Below are 24,761 nucleotides of genomic sequence, written 5' to 3'. Positions count from 1 at the left end.
CGAGGGAACACCAGAAGGCCAAATGGCCGATGGCTTTTCCTGAGATCAAGGTTTTACATTTTCAACCAAACCCTCAGAGGCATACATACATTGGCATACCTTATAGTGAAACAATCACGGTATGAAAGGAATTTGCTCAAAGCGTGCGAGAGTAAAACCATGTGCAAGCTTGGACTAGCTGGAGTCATGGCATGATAAACTGAACAACTTCTCATCACCTGCCCCGGTAGTTCAGTGGGAAAACAGTGGGTTACAAAACTTAGCACGATATGTGAGGTTGCAAGTTCAATGCTCTTCATGGAATTTTCATGTTAAAAACAATTGTGACATTTAACCAATCATCAAACACAATTGTATTCACATCAAGAGTCAAGTTAATGAAACATTAATTGTAAAACCTGGGTATTAGGGTTGGGACGAGTCCAAATTTACTACCCGGGTACCCACCCCCCTATTACCCGATCCTACCCGGGTACTCACCCTAGGTCTCAGAAGATGTCTCAAAATGTCTGATTGGGAACATTTTTAGCATAGCCCTGGCAAAACATATTGATATACACGTATTAAACAATCTGGTCATTCATACACTGATGTTGAATTAAGTTATATCTTTATTCAACCATATGGAAAATCAGAAGGAATGGGTGCATTGTCAGAAAAAAATGCGAACATTAGTGACTTGAAGTGTAGCCATAGAGTTCTAGATAATTTTTGTCATTAAACAAAATATCATGTGACTAACCACGGGTCCGGTTAGTCCTGTGGGTACCCGGGTCCTACTCAGTACCCACTCGACCCAGGTTCCCAAGTTACCCGTCCCAGCCCTACGGGGTATTACAGTTGAAATGTATTCATCAGGTCCCCTGGCTCCACAGGAACACCCCGGGCATTGTTGCCCACCTTGTAAGTTTATCAACGTTTAGATGAACCTTCTGTTCCTGCTGTGTGACGTCATCAGAGGTTTATAAGTAATGGAGAAATCACTCGAAGTCCCGACTTAAGCATGCTAGTTGATGTATAATATTTCTTTGATTTTGAATAATGACCTATGGTTGCATCAGTTTTACTCATGTTTACTAGTATAAAATGCATGTTCAGAATGGCCAGTGAATTCGTGGCTCAGAATCATCTGCATCAACAATAGTGTAATGTCATCTTAATGGCTTAACATTTCTATGTGCCTCTTTTGACACTTTCTCAAAGTTCATACATATATTTTTCAAAAAAACATTTTTTTCACAGGTTCATGCTTGGATTTATCTAGGCAATCTCAGAGACAAATATTCAGCTTCAGGTTATACAAAATATCATGTGTGTTTCACAATAGAAATAATTTTACCTTATCCTGACTCATATAAATTGCTTATCTCATCTCATTCTGAAAAGTAAGTGGAAACTTCCTGTTCTGTGTTCCCGTAGAACAGAAAAAAACATCCCACCAGAATGCTCCCCTGAGCCACGTATGTGACCAAGCCAGTTGACACATCCCTCTCCCATTTTCACTCCAACTGAGTAGTTTAAGTTTTTCGGTGCTCAGTAATCCAAGCCATCCTAACAAAATTAACCATTTTCAATAAAAAAAATCTTTCGGGTAACATTCTTCTAACATTTATGTATCTTATCTGATGATTATTTTTTTAAGCTAGGATCTTATTGAATACTAAAGTACCGTATTTTCTTGAGTATAGTGCGCACCCATGTATAATGCGCACCCCCCCTCCAGCGGGTTCAATATTTTGGAAAAAAAGAAATTTGAATATTATGCGCAGAAAAAATTTACACCGTACCCTTTCAGCGAAGTCCGGCAAACGAACGGGTGCTGAGAAACTTCCGTCAGTACAAATTCGAAATTTGAGATAAAAAATCACCAGACATGTTTATTTACCGTTTAAATAGTATTGATTGTTCTGCTAGGCATTGTTTTATATCTAGGGATTAAGATTACCTTGTGTATTTTCTCGTAAACTAAGCCGGAAACAGCAATCAGCTGTACACACGTTTTCTTGGAATCGACCGGTGATTCGGTCAAGACACACCCAATGATATAACTTTATAGGATTTTTAATGCAAGGATCGGCAACAATTGTATCTGAAACTATTTTATTTATCAGGAATAATATATTCCATTATTTTCTTAATTAAATGCAGCCTTTACTAAACATATTTAAAATAATAATAACCCTAAGCGAAGCAGCTGATCGCTATTATTTTTTACATGGAACATATCTGACCAGTCACCGTCAAGGCTCACGCGCACGGGATCACGTGAGCGCGAGAATTTCATGTTGACATAGAATCGTCAAACAAAAACAAATATGACTTTTAACAAGTCAAAGTATGTCATTTATGATATATGTATCCATTCTCTGTCAACTAAAGTTCGTTTCAAGGCGTCAATAGCGGTATTCTGACCGTGGTTGCTGTTAATAACGGTGAGTTGTGCGATCTTCCGATCGCTTCACACACGATTTCGCCGAAATTAATAAAAACAATATTATAAGGAATTTTGAATAAAATTAATAAAGTAAGTTACAAACATAAGTCCAGAAATACAAAGAACACTTTTTATAGACAGACAGTGTAATTACATAATTATTTTGCGTACTTCAGTATGGATTTGTTGACATGGTATTTCCGGTGTTTCGTGCTCACAGTAATGTCTTTCCATGGGGGAAAAAAACATCAAAACTCATAATTCGTGTATAATGCGCACCCTCTTCTACACAGCTGTGTTTTTGGAAAAAAAGTGCGCACTATACTCAAGAAAATACGGTAGTCACTCAAAACTGTTGAACGCCAAGATGGCCCAGTGCCATAAATCACCTTGATGAGTTATGTCCCTTAGTCATGTCAGGATCTACTGATTGTTGAGTCAAGTGGCCTTTGGTCAGTCAACACCATGCCCTGCTCATGGGTTTCATCAAAGGGAGTGTCTTCCAGTATTAACCTTGATTTTCCTTCGTCACTTCCCTGATAGTGACTGAAGTCCTGCTCAAAGTGAAATTCAGCCCAGTTCTTCCATGAATTTGCAAAATTCTCAATTCTGATTGGTCAATCAGAGGTTTCAAATCACAATAACCACCTCTGATTGAAACAGCAGATGAATCCTCATGCTGTGAGTTCAATTCCAATTTCAATTTGTGAAGTGCACAGGTATGTTTATCTCCTGACTCACTCTCTAAAAGACCTGTGAAGATCCGGGGTAGAATAGGTCTTAAGCAAAACATGCTGGTCGTAAAAGGCTACTAATGGGATTTGCTGGTCAGGCTCGCTGACTTGGTGGATGCATGTCATCATATCCCAAATGTGTGGATTGATGCTCATGAATTCAATAACTGGATTGTCTGGTCCAGACTCGATTATTTAGAGACCGCCAGAATATAGTTCAGTGCGGAGTCAACAAAAACAAAACAAAACATTCTCTGAGAGCTAAAAACTGTTTCCCCACAAAGGTAATGGTCCTGCAGTTGGCACAATAAGGTAATGTAGTATCGACACCAAAGCTCTGTGGGAATGTACCTAACATACTTCAGTAGTTGAGGGGCACGGGTGGCCTAGTCGTCTAAAGCAATACAATTCGCTATACAGAGTTGCATCCCTTGTGCATGCCAGGAACCTATGATTTGGGTGGATTCAAATCACAGTTCACCCAGGTCTTTACCAAAGCTGTAAACGTCTGAGACCTTCATCACTTCAGGCCTTTCTCCCAGTAGGCTCACACATCATGGGATTACTGGAATACTGTTCTTAGCAGCTTTAAACCCAACACTTTCACACTCACTTATGTAGTTGGGTTTCAGAATATATTTGACAAACATGATGACTTCGAAGCCTTAGTGTTCAGTTCCTTCTATCAGACATGTTTCTTTGTTTTTCAAGTCAATTATTGGAATGGATTTTGGTTCCAGCTCAAGGTGACTAATCTTGTGGACAAGACTCCAGCTTATGTTAGAAAACAGCTCGAAGTGTCTACATATTTGACAGAGAACGTGAAGAAAACCCTTACCATTGACACCCAAGGAATGGTCACCACAGATTTCGACATTCCTGCCAAGTTTGATGACGATATTCTTTTCTCGGTATGTAAACCCAACTATGCGTGATCTTTTCCTGGATGTAACCTTTTTTTGTGACTCTAAATATAGCCCACAGAATTCTGGTTGGACATGAAAGTGGCCGCCATATTGATAATGTAAGTTTTGCCACTTGGTGTGAAATTTGATGTGTGTTAAGATGTGGAATGCCTAATAACAAGAGTGCCTCATTGGTGCTCTGGATAGAGAGTCTGCTCGGAGAGTGGAAGGTCGGTGGTTCAATCCCCGGCCGCGTTATACCAAAAGACGTTAAAAGATGGTACTTGTTAGGAGCTAAAATGAGGACTGGTCGGCTCAGAGTCAGTATACTGTGTCTTAGTGGGGTATGTTAAACTGTAGCATGGTATCTCAGTGGCCAAGCACTATAAGACCATCGGGACATGTACAACAGCCACATGCATATATTCATGTCACAATGTAAGGGAAATAAATTTGAAAGCAGCTTTAAACCCAGAAAAACAAATGTTGTGTTTTGTGGTGATATCATTTATATGTGAAATTGGTTTGTACTGCCATGAGAATGTACTACTATAGGGTCAGTAGGATTCTGTCCTTGTTACTCTCTGACACAACAAATGTTGCAAATATTTGAGGCGAGAAAGTAAGGTGAGATAGAAAATCTGGCACTCCATTGTTTCATCAACTACATGTACCTACATCTATTACATGATATCCATAAATACAGGATTTGGCTGTCATCACATTATAAAACAAAGTTCTCATCACTGTAAACTGACCATACCTATAGTCCTTGCAACTTGGAAACAAATCATGAAATATTGTGATGATTAACGAAGATAGCTGCATGTGTGCTAATCAGGAAATACAAGAGCCTGGCACTAATGTAATAGGCAAAATAGGTAGTTTTCTTTGAATTATTAGAATTAACTATTGGTTAATATAGACATGTTGAACACTTTTACCATTTTCTGTTTTTTCTCTCTAGGCTTGGATTGTTGGTGAGAATAGGATGAGCGCCTATCAGTACGTTAAAGCGTACAGAACCAAGCTGAACACGGTCCTGTCTGTAGAAGTGTCAACTGATCAGGTAACCAGATACAATTTCTCTGGTCGGCTGGAGACACGGGGAACACAGTTGTCTGAGGTGCCGCAGTTCCAGATAGTTCTGGGTTCGAATCCCAGATGCCCCGATATTGTTTCTGCTACTTTCAGCACCATATTCATGTCCTTTGTTTCATCAGACTCACTCACTCACTCCTTGTGGTTAAAGCATTCGCTTGCCATGCCAAAGACCCAGGTTCGAATCCCGACATGGGTACAATGTGTAAAGCCCTTTTCTGGTGTCCCCCGCCGTGATATTGCTGGAATAATGCTAAAAGTGGCATAAAATCAAACTCACTCACTCATAATTTGACTTGGTCATGCAGATGCAAAGCACAGGCTTTATTTGTTTTTGTTTTGAGAAAGTTCTGAGTAATGAAAGGTGTAAACAAACGTATAAGAGAAACCTTATTTTTGACTCACACATGTATTATGATATGTGTATACAAAATACATAAATAATTATGAAAATATTTTTTAAACATTCTTAACTGTAAATTATTACACGGAACATATTTGTGTTATTTAGCACAATCATAGAAGGGCGACACTCTCTGTCCTTGTCTTGACACCTTGCCGTAGCGCACTTACGCTCCTCACCTGCAGCCGCTAGAAAGTGAATATTGGGATTCACGTAATAAATCTGGGATTCGCAAATGGAACATTGTAAAAAACCTTCAACTTTATGGAGAACAACTTTGGTTTCTTGTATTTGGTGATGATGCGATATGGATTCTTTCACTGTTATCAAGGAAGTTGGTGTCCTTAAAGTTGTATGTTTTCTTATTTATTCACCAACTTCTAAAATGCCAATCAAACAATTGGAACATTGTATGCTTAACTCAATGAAAAGAAATTACAGATGCTTTTTATTGACCTCATGGAGGGTTTTGGAATACATTCTTGCACACTTCTTAGAAACTTAATATCACAGCTGGAATACTGATTTTGACATAATTGAAATTGTAAACAAGAAAGATGGTTCTGTTGGAGATTAGGAAAGTTCAAAATGATCATTGTTTTGTTTTTTTTCGTCTAAGGCAATCATCACTTAGGGTTTAAATGACATGTGCATTAGAACTGAGATACTATTCACAACTGTTTCAGATTTGGAATATGACCCCACCAACCTATGCTTGTCATACATAGGAGGAGACTCAGTAGATCATGTGGTCAGCTCAGTGACACAATTCCCACTCTTTCTGGGTTTGGACCCGTGAAGATCCAGAGTAGAATAGGTCTTCAGCAACCCATGCTTGCCATAAGAGGCGATATGCTTGCCATAAGAGGCGATATATGGGATCGGGTGGTCTGGCTCACTGACTTGGTTGATGCATGTTCTCATTTCCTAATTGGGTGGATCGATGGTCATGATATCAATAACTGGATTGTCTGGTCCAGATTCGATTATTCACAGACAGACGTCATATAGCTGGGATGTTGTTGAGTGTGACGTTAAACAAAAAAAGCCCCAACTTTCTGGGTTAGAATATGACTCCAACACCCTATTGCTGCTCAGGACCAGTCACTTCCCAATCGAAACCGTAAATGTGTGATTTTGCATCAAAAAAATATATAAAATGTAGATTATGCAATGAATTTAATGAGACTTTCCAACACATTGTCAGTGGATGCCCAGCTTTGGCACAAACACAGTATCTTAAGCGACATGATGGCGTGGCTCGATCCTTTTATTACTGTCTTCGCCATGCTTGTGGTTTTTACACAGAGGTCCATCCATATGGTACAACCCAGAATATGTTGAGGGCGTCACGGAAAATGATCAATACAAAATTCTTTGGAATAGGCCCGTATACAGCTTCAGACGTATCCAGGCCAACATACTGATCTTGTCCTTTTTGATAAATCCAATGAAATCATTGATATTATTGAATTTTCTGTACCTTTTGACACTTTTGTGATTAAAAGATACAGAAAAACATGGCAAATATGCAGACCTCGCTTTTCAAATGTCACTCTTGCATCCCAAGTACTAAGTTGTCCGACTCAAAATTGTTCTCTGTGCCTTAGGTTTATTACGTCGCAATCTGTTACCTGACAATGGGAGAGTACCCGAGTTTGCTGTCAGGAATACAGCCCTTCTGACAATCTGGGTAATGTAGAAGGCTGCAGTGTTGGGGAGTCTTCACATTCTCCGAAAAGTCCTGGGTGGGTTTGACTGGGCAACACTCCCATGCATTGTCTGGGCTGCGTGTAGAGGGGACAAGGGCCCTGAGCTGATGATAAGCCTAACCAGCCTGACTGTGTCATGATCACCCAAACCCCTTTGCAGCATTTTGTATTTTAATCTAATAATAACAATAAAAATAATAATAATAATAATGGTTTCACTGGATCGTCAGTGATCCCTGGAATATTGCTGACAGTGTCAATAAACAACAAACAAATATTTTCTATTCCAGGCAATTGAGGCTGGCGCTGACTTTGACATTTCTATCAAGTCCACAGGCACACTGAGACATGTGGCCTACATGGTGAGTAGATGGATGTTGCAGTGAATCTCGGGTATAATGGGCATGGTATATTTCCCGTATCCCACAATGGTCATTGTAGCAACCAGTATTGGATACAGAACTATTTGTATGGAGGAATGTGGCTATTTAATAAGTTCTTATCTGTGTCTGACAATAGAGGTAGCTCTTGCACAAGTAGCATTATTTCGTAGCATGTGTTAGACATGGGTGTGGTCACATTGCTAGATGTGTTAGATATTGGTGTGGTCACATTGCTAGATGTGTTCATCATGGATGTGGTCACATTGCTAGATGTGTTAGACATGGGTGTGGTCACATTGCTAGATGTGTTAGACATGGGTGTGGTCACATTGCTAGATGTGTTAGACATGGGTGTGGTCACATTGCTAGATGTGTTAGACATGGGTGTGGTCACATTGCTAGATGTGTTAGACATGGGTGTGGTCACATTGCTAGATGTGTTAGACATGGGTGTGGTCACATTGCTAGATGTGTTAGACATGGGTGTGGTCACATAGCTAGATGTGTTAGACAAGGATGTGGTCACATTGCTAGATGTGTTAAACATGGGTGTGGTCACATAGCTAGATGTGTTAGACATGGGTGTGGTCACATTGCTAGATGTGTTAGACATGGGTGTGGTCACATAGCTAGATGTGTTAGACATGGGTGTGGTCATATTGCTAGATGTGTTCGACAAGGGTGTGGTCACATTGCTAGATGTGTTAGACATGGGTGTGGTCACATTGCTAGATGTGTTCGACAAGGGTGTGGTCACATTGCTAGATGTGTTAGACATGGGTGTGGTCACATTACTGGATGTCTTGCAGCGTATGATAAATTTTGTTGTCGAAACAGAAGTGATTAAGCTGGTAATTATATGTATTGAGAGCAATCCTTTTTGTTTTCCACGTTGAATATTCCTAATACTGATGCTATTTAAATACATTTATCCCTGAAATATTGTTTAGTATTGATAAGGTAATTACGTTACTAAATGTTCTCAATCCTCCGATGGTTCGTAAGACCATGTCATTTACACTATATTTATTACTGCCACGGTTTTAATCACAGAATATATGTTCTTTTAATTTGGCTAAATTTGTCACAAATCACCAAGATGTAAATCCGTCTGGGGTCCATGCAGGTAGCAAAAGTACTGTCCCCTTGGTTCCTAGTTTAGTGATCTGTAGCCTGTTGTATCATGTATTGTTACGTATAGTGATGCATTTTCATGGTTCCATGCTAGTTATAAATATCAATCTGTGATAAGTCTAGTTATTTTACTGTCTTGTTGACAGGCTTTTATTTTTTACAAGTATTTATGACATATAACCTTTGAAAGTTAAGACAGGTCTGAAGGGGGCACGGGTGGCCCAGTTGTCTAAGGCGCCGCGATTCGCTGTGCAGAGTTGCGTCCCTTAGGCATGCCAGAAACCTATGATTGTGGGTTCTAATCCCGGTTCGCCTAGGTTTGTCAGCACCATACCTGTGCTCGTGGGTTTCACCGAAGTGGTAAACGTCTGAGACCTGCATCACTTGGGGCTTTCCTCTCACATTTAGCTGACACGCCGTGATATAACTGGAATACTGTTAAAAGTGGCGTTAAACTCCACTCACTCCCTCCCTCAAGACAGGTCTGAAATACTGCTTCCATGACTTTCAATTTTAACTCACTCTTTCACTCTCACTCCACCATGTACATTGTACCTGTCATCTATAAGTTTCAAAATGTTTGCAGGTGCTTGCTCGAGGTGTCATAGTTGATGGCGGCAAGGTAGACATGACTGGGATGACCATTCAACACACCCTCACGGCCACTAGACTCATGGCACCGATGGCCAAGGTCATTGTGTACGGTGTTGTCGACAATGGGACAATGTTAGAGGTCATAGCTGATTCCAAAGACATTGAAGTGTTTAGCGTCTTTGATAATGAGGTGAGCATTTATTGAAAGTATTACAGTTACAAATGATATGTTTAATGGTAATGTATGTGTATTTAACAGAGTTGTATGTGAGAGATACTACTTACAATACGACTAATTCAAACAGAGCCTCAGACTCACAAACACACACTTGTGCAGACAGCATTCACTGATGTGTTGATGTTAAGCAAAGTCACACAGGATGATGACGGCGGTTGGGTAGCCTAGTGGTTAAAGCATTCGCTTGCAACCATGGGTACAATTTGTGAAGCCCATTTCTGGTAACCCCCAGTACTAATAGGGCAAGATTGGCAAAAATTTGACTGAAGACAGTTTAATGGATTAAAAGGCAGATGACATAATTGTTTTTTTCAAATGTTCAGGGCTTACACAGATTCGGGTCAAAACCCAAACTGTCATTCAATACCTGGTGTGACAACCATTAGCATTGATCACTGCCACACATCTCCTGTGCATTGAGTGGATCAGACAATTTGTGAAGGCCCTAGGGATCCTCCTGCACACATCCAGAGCCTCAGTCTCACAAACAAACACTTGTGCAGACAGCATTCACTGATGTGTTGATGTTAAGCAAATTCACACAGGATGATATCGGCGGTCGGGTAGCTTAGTGGTTAATGCATTCGCTCGTCGCGCAAGCAACCATGGATACAATTAGTGAAGCTCATTTCTGGTGTCCCCCCCATCGTGATATTGCTGGAATATTGCTAAAAGCGGCGTAAAAGCATACTCACTCAAACAACTTTCAAGCAAGAGTTGTTGAATTCTTTGTAGAAAGAGCATGTTTGATTGCACCTCAATTTGGGAAATGTAGACAGCAAAGGCTGGATCTACTGTATTGTGATTTATCATTTTAAAATAGCTTCCACAGGAGATATCTCCTAGGTGATCAAATAGCAGGACAATGCACAAAAAATCAACACAAGTAGATAAAGGTTTAAAACTCAAAGGCATGGCTATATATATGTATAATGACCTCTATTTGTGTCATGACCTCTGTTCATATCATCACCTCAATACATATCATAACCTCTATACATATAATGACCTCTGTATTTATCATGACCTCCATATGTATCATGACCTCTATTCATTTAGTGACCTCTATGGGTGTCATGTCTATTTATATTGTAACCTCTATACATATCATGACCTCTATACATATCATAATCTTCATATTTTTCATGACCTCTATTCATGTTCATATCATGACCTCTATTTATATCATGACTTCTATTCATATCATGACTTCTATTCATATCATGACCTCTATACAAATCATGACCTCTATACATATCATGACCTCTATACATATCATGACCTCTATATCATGACTTCCATTCATATCATGACTTCTATACAAATAATGACCTCCATATATATAATGACCTCTCTACATAGCATGACCTCTATATCATGACTTCTATTCATATCATGACCTCTATACAAATCATGACCTCTACACATATCATGACCTCCATATATAGAATGACCTCTCTACATAGCATGACCTCTGTATGTATCATGACCTCTGTATGTATCATGACCTCTACTTACTGTTTCAGGTACAACTGCGGTTCTCTGCTGAAGAGAAGAGAGCTGGTACAACTGTTGATCTGACCATCTCCTCTGCCCCCAACAGTATCTACTACCTTCTGGCAGTGGACAAGAGTGTCCTCCTCCTGGGTACTGGCAATGACATCACGCAGAGTGACGTGAGTAACTGTCTGTAGAACATCAACAAGAGGGACATGGATTTCGGGGAAATTTTTGTTGTCAATTTTAATTAAAATAAGCAATTTAACAGCAGATTGATATTGTGAAGACCATAGGTCCAGTGATTAAATACCTGTGAGTGATTGCCATGTATCAGAAATATAGGGCTGGGAGACTCATTTTGTTCAAATTGAAGGACGTTTGTTTTTTTAAGGCAATCTGAAGCAGTATGAACAGTTTTGTGGTCTGCATGATCTCCATGGTCTTCTCTTTGCAAAAAATGGACTTAAATTCTCCCAAACTGTAAAAAAAATAAAATTAATGTCATTTTTATTTTGCTACATGAGAGTTCACAACTGCTGGAATCTGATGCTGGTATTTTTAAAAAGTTGTCCAACTTCGAACAAATTGCACTTACTTTCATGGCGAGCATTTGGAGTCATACATAAAGACGTAGACTGTTGCTATGAAACTGCTGACAATTTGCTGTGAATGGTTGGTTGAGTTATTCCCTAGAGCAAGCATATTGTTACATTTGCATGAGAATATAATTAGGTAAACAAATGATAGAAATTGAAAATATCAAAATCAAAACAAACTTTTACTGATGTGTGTATTTTGTAAAGACATTTGAAATATATTTTTCAGTTTAGAGGACAGATTAATCCCTTGAAGGACATGCAAATGAATCCATTTATCATTGCTGTGTTGGTATGGGACTGACTATCACAGGTGTGGCATGACATGACTTTCATATTCTCTGAACAGGTGATCGGTGGTATTCGCAAGTTCAGCCTGGAGGAGTCGCCCAGCTTGAACACAGAGGAGCCCCATTTGATGGGTGATGTGATAATGCCCCGGGGGGGAGGGGACTCAGACCTACCCACCAGTGCTGGCGAAGTGCTCAAGGTCAGTGCTGATGTTCTGAGATTAATTAATAGTCTTGTGCTTGAAGACAGCTAGACTCAGGTGAAATTGCAGTCTCAGCAATATTGAATCTAAGACAGTGAAATTGATATCCTGGTGATCAGCAAATATGCATCTGTGGTTTGAGACTAAAAGAGTGATGCGGTGTCATCATGGGGGATTCAGATTGTCAGTATTATAAAATCATCCTATGCTTGTTGAGGCTTAAAAAGATTAATGATTTGGTTCTCAGGCAATGGTTTTGAAAATGTAGTGCGGGTGGGCTTTGCTTTTTCTGAGATGCATCATAAAATTTGAATTGGCAGAAAAGCAAGTGGAGTGATTTGAGTAAGATTTGTTCAGACTGCCAATTGACCTGAGCTTAGTTGCCTTTAACTGTAATTCCTCTTGTGTGACTGTACATGTATGTACAGTTTGTACTTATGCTATTTGAAATGTTCCAGTTGACCACAACCTATTGTTTGCAGACAAAATGCACTGTGGAAATTATCAGGACAAGTAGTTAATCAAATTGACCATATGTGAAACATTGGCTGCTGTTTGTGTTTTCCAGAAATTCAGCCACCACTGCTCTTGCCATGTTTTGTTTTCTCCAACACGAGCTTGGCATACATACCTAATACATTTGGAAAGTGTTTTAAGAAATCTTCTGACAAAATTTTTTAAAAAAGGAATCAAGTTGAATATTAATAGTCGTGACAAGCTTGGAGCTTTTGCTACATGATACTTGGATACTTGTGGCTGTGAGGGATGTTTAACATCTTTCCACAACATTGCAGTTGTGTCAGGGCAGTAAGTTTGATGTGAATGGAATGCCCAAAGCAAATATCTACCACCGTGGTAGAATTGCATGAGTTCAGATACGGTGCAGCAATGACCTTGAAGCACCCTTGCAGCTAAGGGACATAACTGATGAGCCCTTGATCATGTTCTGTGTAACATTTCTTTGTTCGTGGCTCCTGTAGAAGCAAGGACTGATGTACATGACGGACGTAGTGGTAGAAGAGGAGGAGGCTCCAGTCCCCGATGTATATTACTATGATGACATGGATGCGGATGTGTTTGAAGACTATATGAGTCTAGACAGTAAATCCTCTGCTTTTATCTATGAATGATGCAAAGAAGCAGCTGTTGCTGTAGCCACAAGAGTTGTAATGATATGCCATATTTTACCGTATAGCAAACCATCCCTGAAAAGCATCACATGCTGTTCACGTGAAGCTTCAGACAAATGATGAAATAACCTATCTGATTGGTTCCCCCAGGACCTTCAAACCTTGTAAAGATGAAGTACCTCAGCCAGGGGATGCCAATGAAGGGTCCTAACTCTTGTGGTTACATCTGTGTGTCTTATGCCTTGTGATGCTGGTGACGCAGGTGATGCTTTGTGTTACCCTGTGTTGTCCATGTTCTCTTTGTGACTGACCTGAGGAACCCGTTCCTTCAAGGATTTGTGAATGTTTTCTTCAGAAGAGGTGAGGTGAAATGGGGTTTAGTGTCGCGTCCAAGATTATTGCACTTATTAAGCGGCGTGCATGCACATGTGTGTGTGTGTGTGTGTGTGTGTGGCTGCTTGTACTAGTCTGGACTGATGCAAGCATATGCCGATTTATAGTGCTAGCCCACTGAGATACCATGCCGCAGTTTAACATGAATACCCCACAGTATACTGACTCCGAGCCAACCAGTCATTGTTTTGCCAAGCGCCAGACAGGGTAACAAGTACCATCTTATAATGTCTTTTGGTATGACGCAGTCAGGGATCGAACCCCGTCTTCAGAAAAAAACATTTTGTAGTGTGTTTCATTCCTGTTGTCTCTACCACTTTGACAAGTGTTTCTTTTGGGTTTCCTTCGTCTTGTGGATTTCAACTTCAGAATTTATTTTATTGCAAAGTTGACCCACGAAGATCCGGGGTAGAATAGGTCTTCAGCAATTTTTTAACCCATGCTTTTCGTAAAAGGCTACTATGCTTGTTGTAAGAGGCGACTAACGGGATCGAGTGGTCAGCCTCGCTGACTTGGTTGATGCATATCACCAATTGAGTGGATCGATGCTCATAATGTCAATCACTGGACTCGATTATTTACAGACCGCCATCATATAGCTGGAATATTGCTGAGTGTGGCGTTAAACAACAAATAAACAAACTATTGCAAAGTTACAGTACAGGTGGTAGTTCCTTTATTACATTCTTATGAAATAAGTCTCACTGCTGTACCTTTATCAAACTATTTTGGATTCCGGGGTAGAATAGGTCTTCAGCAACCCTTGCTTGCCGTAAAAGGGGACTATGCTTGTCGTAAAAGGCGACTAACGGGATCGGGTGGTCAGGCTCGCTGACTTGGTTGATGCATGTCATCGATCCCAATTGCGTGGATCGATGCTCATGATATCAATCACTTGATTGTCTGGTCCAGACTTGATTATTTACAGACCGCCTTCTTGTAGCTTGAATATTGCTGAGCGCAGCGTTAAACAACAAACCAACCAACCAACCAAACTATTTTGACTGCGAGTACTCACACCCACACAAGAGAATTCATAAAAATTCTAACAGGACTGGAAAACTTTTAAGGACCTCACGGTTCTTTGATATTAATAAAGTAATAGGAAGGAATCTGGTGGTCTTTAACATTTCTGGAGTAGTATATGTAGGTCGATACGGATTACGTTACAAGATGAATCTTTGCCAAACGTGGTAGAGACACCAAAAAGCTCCAACAACTGCTGCACATGGATGATGATGACACACTACTTACCAGTTCACTGTCAGAGCTTCAGGTAAATGGAAGCATCAAGTGTCACTCATTTAATACCAGTGGAAATGATGGGCAAGTCAAGAGGCAAGCATAGGAACCCAGAATTGGAGCATCATCTATGTTTTTGTTGACCCCTTGACCATTGGCTATCTTAATCACCTCAGCCTGAACTTCTGCAAAATCCATCAAGAACAATTTGTCCAGGTGCCTGCAGCAGTATGCCGTTATCAGTCAGTATAGATCATTTCAAATAATTTCTGTTCATTTTATGTTGTCAGCGATTGGGTCTGGTGTTTATGAGTGACATTATTGTGGAGAAAGCTGCACCGAAAATATGGCGCGATGACGTCATGTTCGCAATGGCTGATGCTGATGATAGGAGAGGTAATAGTGGCTTCTTGGACAGAAACATGGTGTTGAATCCTGGAGTCAAGAAATTTCACTGAATGTCAAAAGGGAGAAATTTGAAACAAATCTTTAGGGGGTTGGTTTCATTGCTGCAGTGACTAGTATTTTGTCAGCAACATTGGCACCATGCATGTAGCACATGCTAGAGTCTGTCTCAGAGCTTCAGATCAGTGTGAACGTCAGGTGTCACCCATTACCAGTGAAAATGATGTGCAAGGATTGAGAGAAGCAGGAGGACATGTTGGTGTTCGGGATCAATGACCCAGCTAGGTCCCCTTGCGATCTGATGGAAAGAGATTATTACATGACCATGCATGTCATACTGATGTTATGAAACAAGTGTCAGAATGTTTGTATTTCCCAAACACCAGTGGGGGTAATATATAAATTCTTACACTACTTTCTAAAATCAGTATGACACACATGTGCAATAATTCCTTTATTATGCATCATTTCTTAATCCTTTTGAGGCGAGGTCGGGGAGCCTAGTGGTAAAAGTGTTCGCTCGTCAGGCCGAAGACCTGGGTTCGATTCCCAACATGGGTACAATGTGTGAAGCCCATTTCTGATGTCCCCTGCCGCCATATTGCTGGAATATTGCTAAAAGCAGCGTAAAACCATACTCACTCACTAATCCTTTTGATTTCCTGTTTAGAAAAATGCACAGATTACAACTGCCGTCTTTTGTTGACAACTATTGTTGAATGACGTCAACAATCTTCTATCTTCAGCTATGTCGTTTCTAGTGTGACATCATGCCAACCTTATGCCACAATAAGATTTTGAATGACGTCAACAATACCATCTGCATGATGTGTTTACTACACTGGTGCATGTGAAGTTGTATTTGCACCAGTGTACATCTATACACTTTTTATGGTCTCTGTTATTTCTAACCATATAGGTAAGAAAATCTGGTCTGACCTCAGCCAGAATACCTCAAGAGCAACTGGTTGTGCAATCTTCAGTAGCATGTCCTTAGTCTGATGTCACTATAGATCCTTTCAAGTCATGCCAGGTGTTTTCTGTTGTCTAGAAATTGGGTCTGGTGTTTATGACTGACATTGTTGTGGAAAAAGCAGAAGAAAAACATTTGATCATGTGGGCAATGGCTGCTCCAGCTGATGCCAATATAAGAAGAAAAGGTAATAATGGCTTCATAAACAGAAATCTGGTGTTGAATCCTGGAGTCAAGAAATGATCACTGAATGTCAAAGGGAGAAATTTGTATGTGTACACCTTTTTGTCTGTTTCTGTAGTGACTAGATTTTCGTCATCAATATTAGCACCATGCATTTAACTATTGGAAGGTATTTGGCCTTGATTTTTGTCTGGCCTTGCATTTGGAGATGGAGCCATGAAAATACTTTTAAAAGGCTTGAATCTTATGTACAAAGGTAAAGAGAACTACTATGGAGTCTTGTATGTGTGTTATGTATTTGGCATGATAAAGGGGACCGAGAAGTAGGATGGTGGTGGTGGAGGTGGAGGTGGAGGAAGAAGTGGCAAATTGGCGAGATGTGCTTCCCAGGATAAGTGGTAGTCATGTACCGATCCAGTCAACTGTGATGATCATTACCAGTTACCAGTGAAAATAAAGTGCAAGGATTGAGAGAAGCAGGAGAACCAGAGACTCAGAAATGGAGCATCGTGTATGTTTGTGTTCGGGATCAATGACCCAGGTCCCCTTGTGATCTGATGGCTAGAGATTATTCTACGAGCATGCATGTACTATCGATTTTATGAAACTGGTGAGATGTACTTCCTAGGATAATTGGTACAGTCATGTATCTATCCAGTCAACTGTTACAGTTTTAACAGTTCATTTACATTTGTGAGTAAGAAATGCTGAATGTACACTAATAAAGTCAAGTACTGGGTCACATTGTGAAACTTCATGACCAGGTCTTAATGGTCAAAAAACTCCTTGCTCAGGTCTTGATGGTCAAGAGCCTCAGTGCTCACGTCTTTATGGCCAAGAGCCTCCTTACCCAAGTCTTAATGGTCAATAACCTTCTTGCCTAGGTCTTAGTGGTCAAGGACCTTCTTGCCCAGGGCCACCTTGCACAAAGCCATCTTAGCACTAGGATGATCATAACTCCCATACTTTATCATAGACTCACGATAGTCTTAGCACTAAGATCGCTTCATGCAAGTGCAAGAAGGTCTTTATGGTCAAGAGCCTCCTTGCCCAGGTCCTTATGGTCAAGAGCCTCCTTGCCCAGGTCCTAATGGTCAAGAGCCTCCTTGCCCAGGTCCAAATGGTCAAGAGTCTCCTTGTTCAGGTCCTTAGAATAGGTCTTCAGCAACCCATGCTTGCCGTAAAAGGTGACTATGCTTGTCGTAAAAGGCGACTATCAGGATCGGGTAGTCAGGCTCGCTGACTTGGTTGATACAATTGCATGGATCAATGGTCAAGATATTAATCACTGGATTGTCTGGTCCAGACTCGAGTATTTACAGACCGTCATCATATTGCTGAAATATTGCCGAGTGTGGCGTTAAACAACAAACCAACCAACACTCTTTTTGTCCATGTTTATCTAGTCCAAACACTCTTCAGGTTCTCCGATTTCAGGATAGAATATCTTCTATCCTGTACTGGGTGATTTACATCTAAATGCGACCCGTGAAGATTCCGGGGTAGAATAGGTCTTCAGCATCCCATACATGCCGTAAAAGGCGACTATGCTTGTCGTAAAAGGGTGGTCAGGCTCGCTGACTTGGTTGATGCATGTCATCGTATCCCAATTGTGTGGATCGATGCTCATGATGTCAATCACTGGATTGTCTGGTCCAGACTCAATTATTTTACAGACCGCCGTCATATAGCTGGAATATTGCTGAGTGCGGCATTAAACAACAAACAATACAAACATCTAAATGCTCACTGTTTAAATCTATAATGTCAAAGCAGATGTGCAGATGTCATGTGAGTGTTTGATCTCTAAAAGCATAAGCAACATGGCAGATAGGGGCACCACTTGTAATGTATGTTTTTATCCCCCGCCGCGCGAAAGCGCGAAGCGGGGGATATAGTATTCACGACCGTCCGTACGTCCGTCCGTACGTCCGTACGTCCGTCCGTACGTCCCACCTGTTTGTTGCCGCGATATCTCAAGAACTAAACACTGGATTGTCTTCATATTTGGAACTATGGTGTATATACAGACTCCGCAGACACCAGTCGGTTTTGGTGACCTTGACCCCATTTTCAAGGTCACAGCAGGCATATCTGCTTTTGGAGTTGGAAAACGGTGTTGCCGCAATATCTCAAGAACTAATCTCTGGAATGTCTTCATATTTGGAACTATGGTGTATATACAGACTCCCCAGACACCAGTCGGTTTTGGTGACCTTGACCCCATTTTCAAGGTCACAGCAGGCATATCTGCTTTTGGAGTTGGAAAACGGTGTTGCCGCAATATCTCAAGAACTAATCTCTGGATTGTCTTCATATTTGGAACTATGGTGTATATACAGACTCCGCAGACACCAGTCGGTTTTGGTGACCTTGACCCCATTTTCAAGGTCACAGCAGGCATATCTGCTTTTGGAGTTGGAAAACGGTGTTGCCGCAATATCTCAAGAACTAATCTCTGGAATGTCTTCATATTTGGAACTATGGTGTATATACAGACTCCCCAGACACCAGTCGGTTTTGGTGACCTTGACCCCATTTTCAAGGTCACAGCAGGCATATCTGCTTTTGGAGTTGGAAAACGGTGTTGCCGCAATATCTCAAGAACTAATCTCTGGATTGTCTTCATATTTGGAACTATGGTGTATATACAGACTCCGCAGACACCAGTTGGTTTTAGTGACCTTGACCCCATTTTCAAGGTCACAGCAGGCATATCTGCTTTTGGAGTTGGAAAACGGTGTTGCCGCAATATCTCAAGAACTAATCTCTGGAATGTCTTCATATTTGGAACTATGGTGTATATACAGACTCCCCAGACACCAGTCGGTTTTGGTGACCTTGACCCCATTTTCAAGGTCACAGCAGGCATATCTGCTTTTGGAGTTGGAAAACGGTGTTGCCGCAATATCTCAAGAACTAATCTCTGGATTGTCTTCATATTTGGAACTATGGTGTATATACAGACTCCGCAGACACCAGTTGGTTTTAGTGACCTTGACCCCATTTTCAAGGTCACAGCAGGCATATCTGCTTTTGGAGTTTGAAAACGGTGTTGCCGCAATATCTCAAGAACTAAACACTGGATTGTCTTCATATTTGGAACTATGGTGTATATACAGACTCCGCAGACACCAGTCGGTTTTGGTCACCTTGATCCCATTTTCAAGGTCACAGCAGGCAAATCTGCTTTTGGAGTTAGAAAACAGTGTTGCCGCGATATCTCAAGAACTAATCTCTGGATTGTCTTCATATTTGGAAGTATAGTGTATATACAGACACCGCATACACCTGTCAGATTTGGTGACCTTGACCCCATTTTCAAGGTCACAGCAGGCAAATCTGTTTTTGGAGTTTGAAAACGGTGTTGCCGCAATATCTCAAGAACTAATCTCTGGAATGTCTTCATATTTGGAACTATGGTGTATATACAGACTCCGCAGACACCAGTCGGTTTTGGTGACCTTGACCCCATTTTCAAGGTCACAGCAGGCATATCTGCTTTTGGAGTTGGAAAACGGTGTTGCCACAATATCTCAAGAACTAATCGCTGGATTGTCTTCATATTTGGTACTATGGTGTACAGGCGGGGGATATTTCGTCACTCTGTGACAAATACTTGTTGTGTCCTGACTCCAGAAGAGTGGCTTGGTATATTTAAGTGGGATGATCGTAGAAAAGAGCCGTCCTGACAAACAAGTTATTTTGTTTCGGAATGCAGTGAATAATGGTAAGAAGTTACAAACAAGACATAGTTTACACTCATCTTCAGTACGTATTCACTGTATTTAGATTCCTCTGCAATAGGTGTTCCCCTAGACTGTGTGTTAAGGTAGACGACTGTACAACAGCACTGATTTGTGTCCACCTGCATGTCTACATCAACAGACTCCTGGTCCTAATCATTGCTTTCCCAGAGGCTGCTTCTTTTGCAGCTTGGAAACATTTTACTAAAAATTACTACAAATTTCACAATTGTTGGTTAACAGAAAAATGTCCCAGTGAATGAAACACTAATGATGAATTTCCTTGTACATAACATTTTAAATAGGATTTTTTCAAATTCAGGTCATGTATGTTTTATCAAATAATATTAATCAAGTGAGAATTCCTAGATGAATGAAGACAGTGATTACCGTATTCGACGTAATACTTGCCCAGGGCGCTCTCAAAAATTAGAAATAGGGAAAAACGTAGTTGAATGATTAATTTCGTGGTTTAGGCTGACAGCCTGAAATGTTTATCTATGACAGATATATTTTTCAGAATTTAATTGCCTATGATTAAGGATGGATAGAACACACGAGTGCGTATTATACGTGAATAAATAAGTCTTGTGTACATTGATCAATCAGAAGGGATGCTAATTGGGCTTGTTCACTAGCCAATATATTAGCCAATATATTAGCAAATATTGCCGTGGGCGCTTATTACAGCGAATACGGTAACACTGTTCCTTGTTCAGTTGTTGATGCAATTCAGTGTTATAAACTATGGTGTGTCTCAGAGGAAATCCTTTGGTAACTCTTTTGTTTCAACTCTTTTGTTCAATTTCTTCATCATAAACTTCATCGCAGGATTTGGGACTGTGCACATCTTGTTAAACATCCCAGTGGTTACATTTGGTGAGGACTGAGCCCATAATATATTGACTACGTATTGAAGATGAGTTCAGTCTGCTATTGGCATATGATGGTACTACTGACTGTGCCTGTACGGCCCTGTAACGTACCGCAACAAATAATCTTACTCAAAACACAGCTGCTTTGCTTCTTGCACAAGCTGTATAGTTTATGCTTCTTCATGTATTCATCATAAGCTGTACTATAATCAGAGCTAGTGATTGCAGAACACAGGGGCTGTCTGGTAGACTAGTGGTTAAAGCATTTGTTCATCACGCCAAAGACCCAGGTTCGATTCCAGACATGGGTACAATGTGTGAAGCCCATTTCTGGTGTCCCCCGCCATGATATTGCTGGAATATTGCATAAAACCATACTCACTCATTCACTATTGCAGCACTTTTTTTCTCTGTACCACATCGGCTATCAAGCAGGTTTGGGTCTGCCATGTTATCAAGACATCTTTTGTCTGTCTACCTTAGCCAGCCAGGTCCTCTCTAAAAGCACTAGCTCCAGCAAATATATTTAAGAATTAGTGGAAATATGTTGTTTGATATGAACTTATCTCAATTATTGTAATATTAATGCTTCATGACAAGGTAATCTAAACGGACATCTCCTCTTGTGGTCATAAGATCTGTCTCCTGTTGACAATTTACCCGTGAAGATATGGGGTAGAATTTGTCTTCAGCAACCCATGTTTGCCCTAAAAGGCAACTATCCTTGTTGTAAGAGGCGACTAATGGATTGGGTAGTCAGGCTTGCTGACTTGGTTGATGTATGTCATCGTATCCCAATTGCATGGATCGATGCTCATGATGTCAATCACTGGACTGTCTGGTCCAGATTTTATTATTTAGCTGTTATATTGCTGAGTGTGGCATTAAACAACAAACAAACCAAACAAAAAACAGTGGCATTTGTGAAAATTGAAATATAATTCAGTGGGTTCTTAAAGCTTATGTCTGGTATGATAGACATAGAAAAGAAAGTAGATGACATGAATTGATAGTTCACCTCAAATATTGGCCATGGGATGATTGACAGACAGGTGTGTTTTCAACAATAGACACATCTCCTTGATATTTATGCAGACAGACACATGCTTACAAGGGCAGTCACACGTAATTACATTTACTGTACACAAGACAAGACTGCTCTGTTGATGGTGTTGCATTTCAACATTATTTTTATTTTAAAACCTTTCAGGTTTTGGGTTGTTTGAAGATTCTGTTTTGTTAGACACCCTTATTTCTTGTTGGAGGTGATGTGTGAGGGTATTGGGTGGACACAATGGGTGACCTACCTGATGCTGTGATGATAGCAAGCTGGATGACATGGTGTAGTGCTCAGTTGGTCCACATCTTCTGGACCTGACTGAAACATCTGGGAAGCCATGATGTGGGTATAATGTTTCCGACTTGGATACAATCCCCTCACTCACTCACTGGCTGTGTTTCTATGAAAGAGCCTGCAGCACATAGATGATTAGAGTGATTTTTTAGCTCTGTTGTGTACTGTTTCTCTATCATCAGTTAACATCCTCTCCTCTGGACTGATGACGCTGAAACTTGCTTGTTCCCACTTGATGACATTCTGATTCATTCAAGAAGTTCAAACCCAATTTTCAATATGGCCGCCACTTCTTCTTGTACACAACGTCCAGTATGTTGCTCAATCCAGGCCTTCCCATCTGTCTTTTGAAGAAGGAAACGTGATTCGTTATTAAACCAAATAATACACCATAGTTTGGGAAGCCATGGAGGTTGATTACATTGAATAAAAACACCAATGTAGGTAGTTCTTAGTGCTTACAGACAGCCTGTGCAGTTGTGGTTCATACACCTGGAATTTGCTTTACTGTGAACTTTGCAGAAACTGTGTTCTTTCAAGGTGGAGGATGTAGCGATCCTAGGCTGCTGGGATGCTTCTTGGTCTTCATGTTGTTGGACGATATCTACAGGTGCTATGTTGTCAGTGTCATACCCTTTGTCCAGAATTGTGTTCTGGTCAACATTGAAATGCCTTGTCATCATGAGTTTCAAAATTCACTTCATTTACTGAATGATTTGTGAAAAACACATGTATCCTAACCTGTGACTTGCCTGTGAAAACTGCTTTTCAGCTTCCCAAGAGAATGAATCATGCTAATGTTAGAGGTCATCGATATTGACTCAAGGACAATTAAACAACTTTCTAGTTGTATATAATTTCAAGTAATTTCAGGTCCCTTTTTGTTTGCCTAGAGACTGGGTCTGGCGTTTATGACAGACATCACTGTGGAAAAAGCAGCTCCTCGATTGGAATTTGAAAGGGTTGCCTTTGATGATAGAGTTGACGCAGACATTATGTTTAAAGGTAACAATGGCTTCTTCAACAGAATGCTTTGCTTTCAGTGTTGCTTCTCTTTACCTTGTTTGTTCTGGTCCTACCTGTTCAGGTCTTACATGTTGAGGTCCTCTTTCCTCTTGTCCTTTTTGTTCTGGTCCTACTTGTTCAGGTCTTACATGTTGAGGTCCTCTTTCCTCTTGTCCTTTTTGTTCAGGTCCTGCCTGTGCAGAACGTGCTCGTCAAGGTCCTGCTTCACTTCATCTTGTTGGTTCATGCCCTTCTTGTTACGTCTTTCTTGTGGAGGACCTTGCTTGTCCCAGTTCTCATTGCACACCAGTCTTCCCTGGAATAGTACCCTAGGTACCCTTAATTCTCCCCCTCAAATGCGACCTTCTGATGCTGTGGGTGATGAAGCTTGATGGAATGGAGTCGTGCTCAGTTGTTCCCCATCTGCTAGACCTGGCAGCACAATGAAGTTGATATAGATGTAACAATACAAGCTTGGAATACAATCCACTCACTCTCACTCACTCACTCACTCACTCGCTGTGTTTCTATGACAGAGACAAGGTCTACAGTACATGACTATTTTGATGGTTGAAGTGGATCCACCCATTTTTATGCATCGCAGAAGAATGTTTAAGACTTTTGGTATGATTGTTTTGGGGAACATGGTTGATTGTTTTGTGTGTTGTGGTGGGGTAGTGTATGGTAGTGTTGTGGTGGGATATTGTGTGGTAGTGTTGTGGGATGGTAGTATGTTATAGTCTTGTGGTTGTGTAGTGTGTAGTAGTGTTTTGGTGTTGTGGTATGGCAGTGTGTTGTAGTGTGATAATCTATTGTAGTGTGGTAGTGTGTTGTAATTATTCTTTAGTCTAGATTGGTTTGCATGTGGATGCATCGATGCCTCATACAAAGAGACACCCAAGTCGACAGAGGAAACACCATTACTTACCATCTCCTCCAAAGATTGCTGACTGCAGCGGAGATCTGCTCATTCAGGGAAACATTTTTTTCTCACTATCATGATGGTGGAGGTAGAGAGACCTCGATTCCAGAAGAGTTTCGGTTTATGAATGATGACCTTGGTATGTTATCTGTAGATGGAGATATTGTCACGATGATGTGGTTGTGGCCATGTTGTCGCACTGAAAAGGATTCATGTCTTTTCATGGAAAGGCTTTGTCTGTGGATCAAGTGAGAAGGATAGACAAGCTTTTGGTTGTGTTAATTAGGGCTCCAAGTACTTTGGGTC

General features: G+C 40.7%; 1 protein-coding gene across 1 annotated transcript in view; it reads left to right on the top strand.

The window, feature by feature from the left end:
- The window catches only part of LOC139454533 (CD109 antigen-like), a 96,598-nt gene that overhangs the window by 37,034 nt on the left and 34,803 nt on the right, over positions 1-24,761 (top strand). Inside the window, exons 13-19 of the mRNA XM_071236305.1 lie at positions 3,909-4,079; positions 5,041-5,142; positions 7,580-7,651; positions 9,393-9,590; positions 11,165-11,314; positions 12,084-12,224; positions 13,208-13,328. Coding sequence (XP_071092406.1) covers positions 3,909-4,079; positions 5,041-5,142; positions 7,580-7,651; positions 9,393-9,590; positions 11,165-11,314; positions 12,084-12,224; positions 13,208-13,328 — 955 coding nt within the window. The remainder of the gene's footprint in view (positions 1-3,908; positions 4,080-5,040; positions 5,143-7,579; positions 7,652-9,392; positions 9,591-11,164; positions 11,315-12,083; positions 12,225-13,207; positions 13,329-24,761) is intronic.

This window comes from Haliotis cracherodii, unplaced genomic scaffold, assembly GCF_022045235.1.
Source record: "Haliotis cracherodii isolate W230 unplaced genomic scaffold, xgHalCrac1.p SCAF_10, whole genome shotgun sequence".
Taxonomy (NCBI): Eukaryota; Metazoa; Mollusca; class Gastropoda; order Lepetellida; family Haliotidae; genus Haliotis; species Haliotis cracherodii.
The sequence above is the reverse complement of the archived record's forward strand: the minus strand, read 5'-3'. Positions and strand labels throughout refer to the sequence as shown.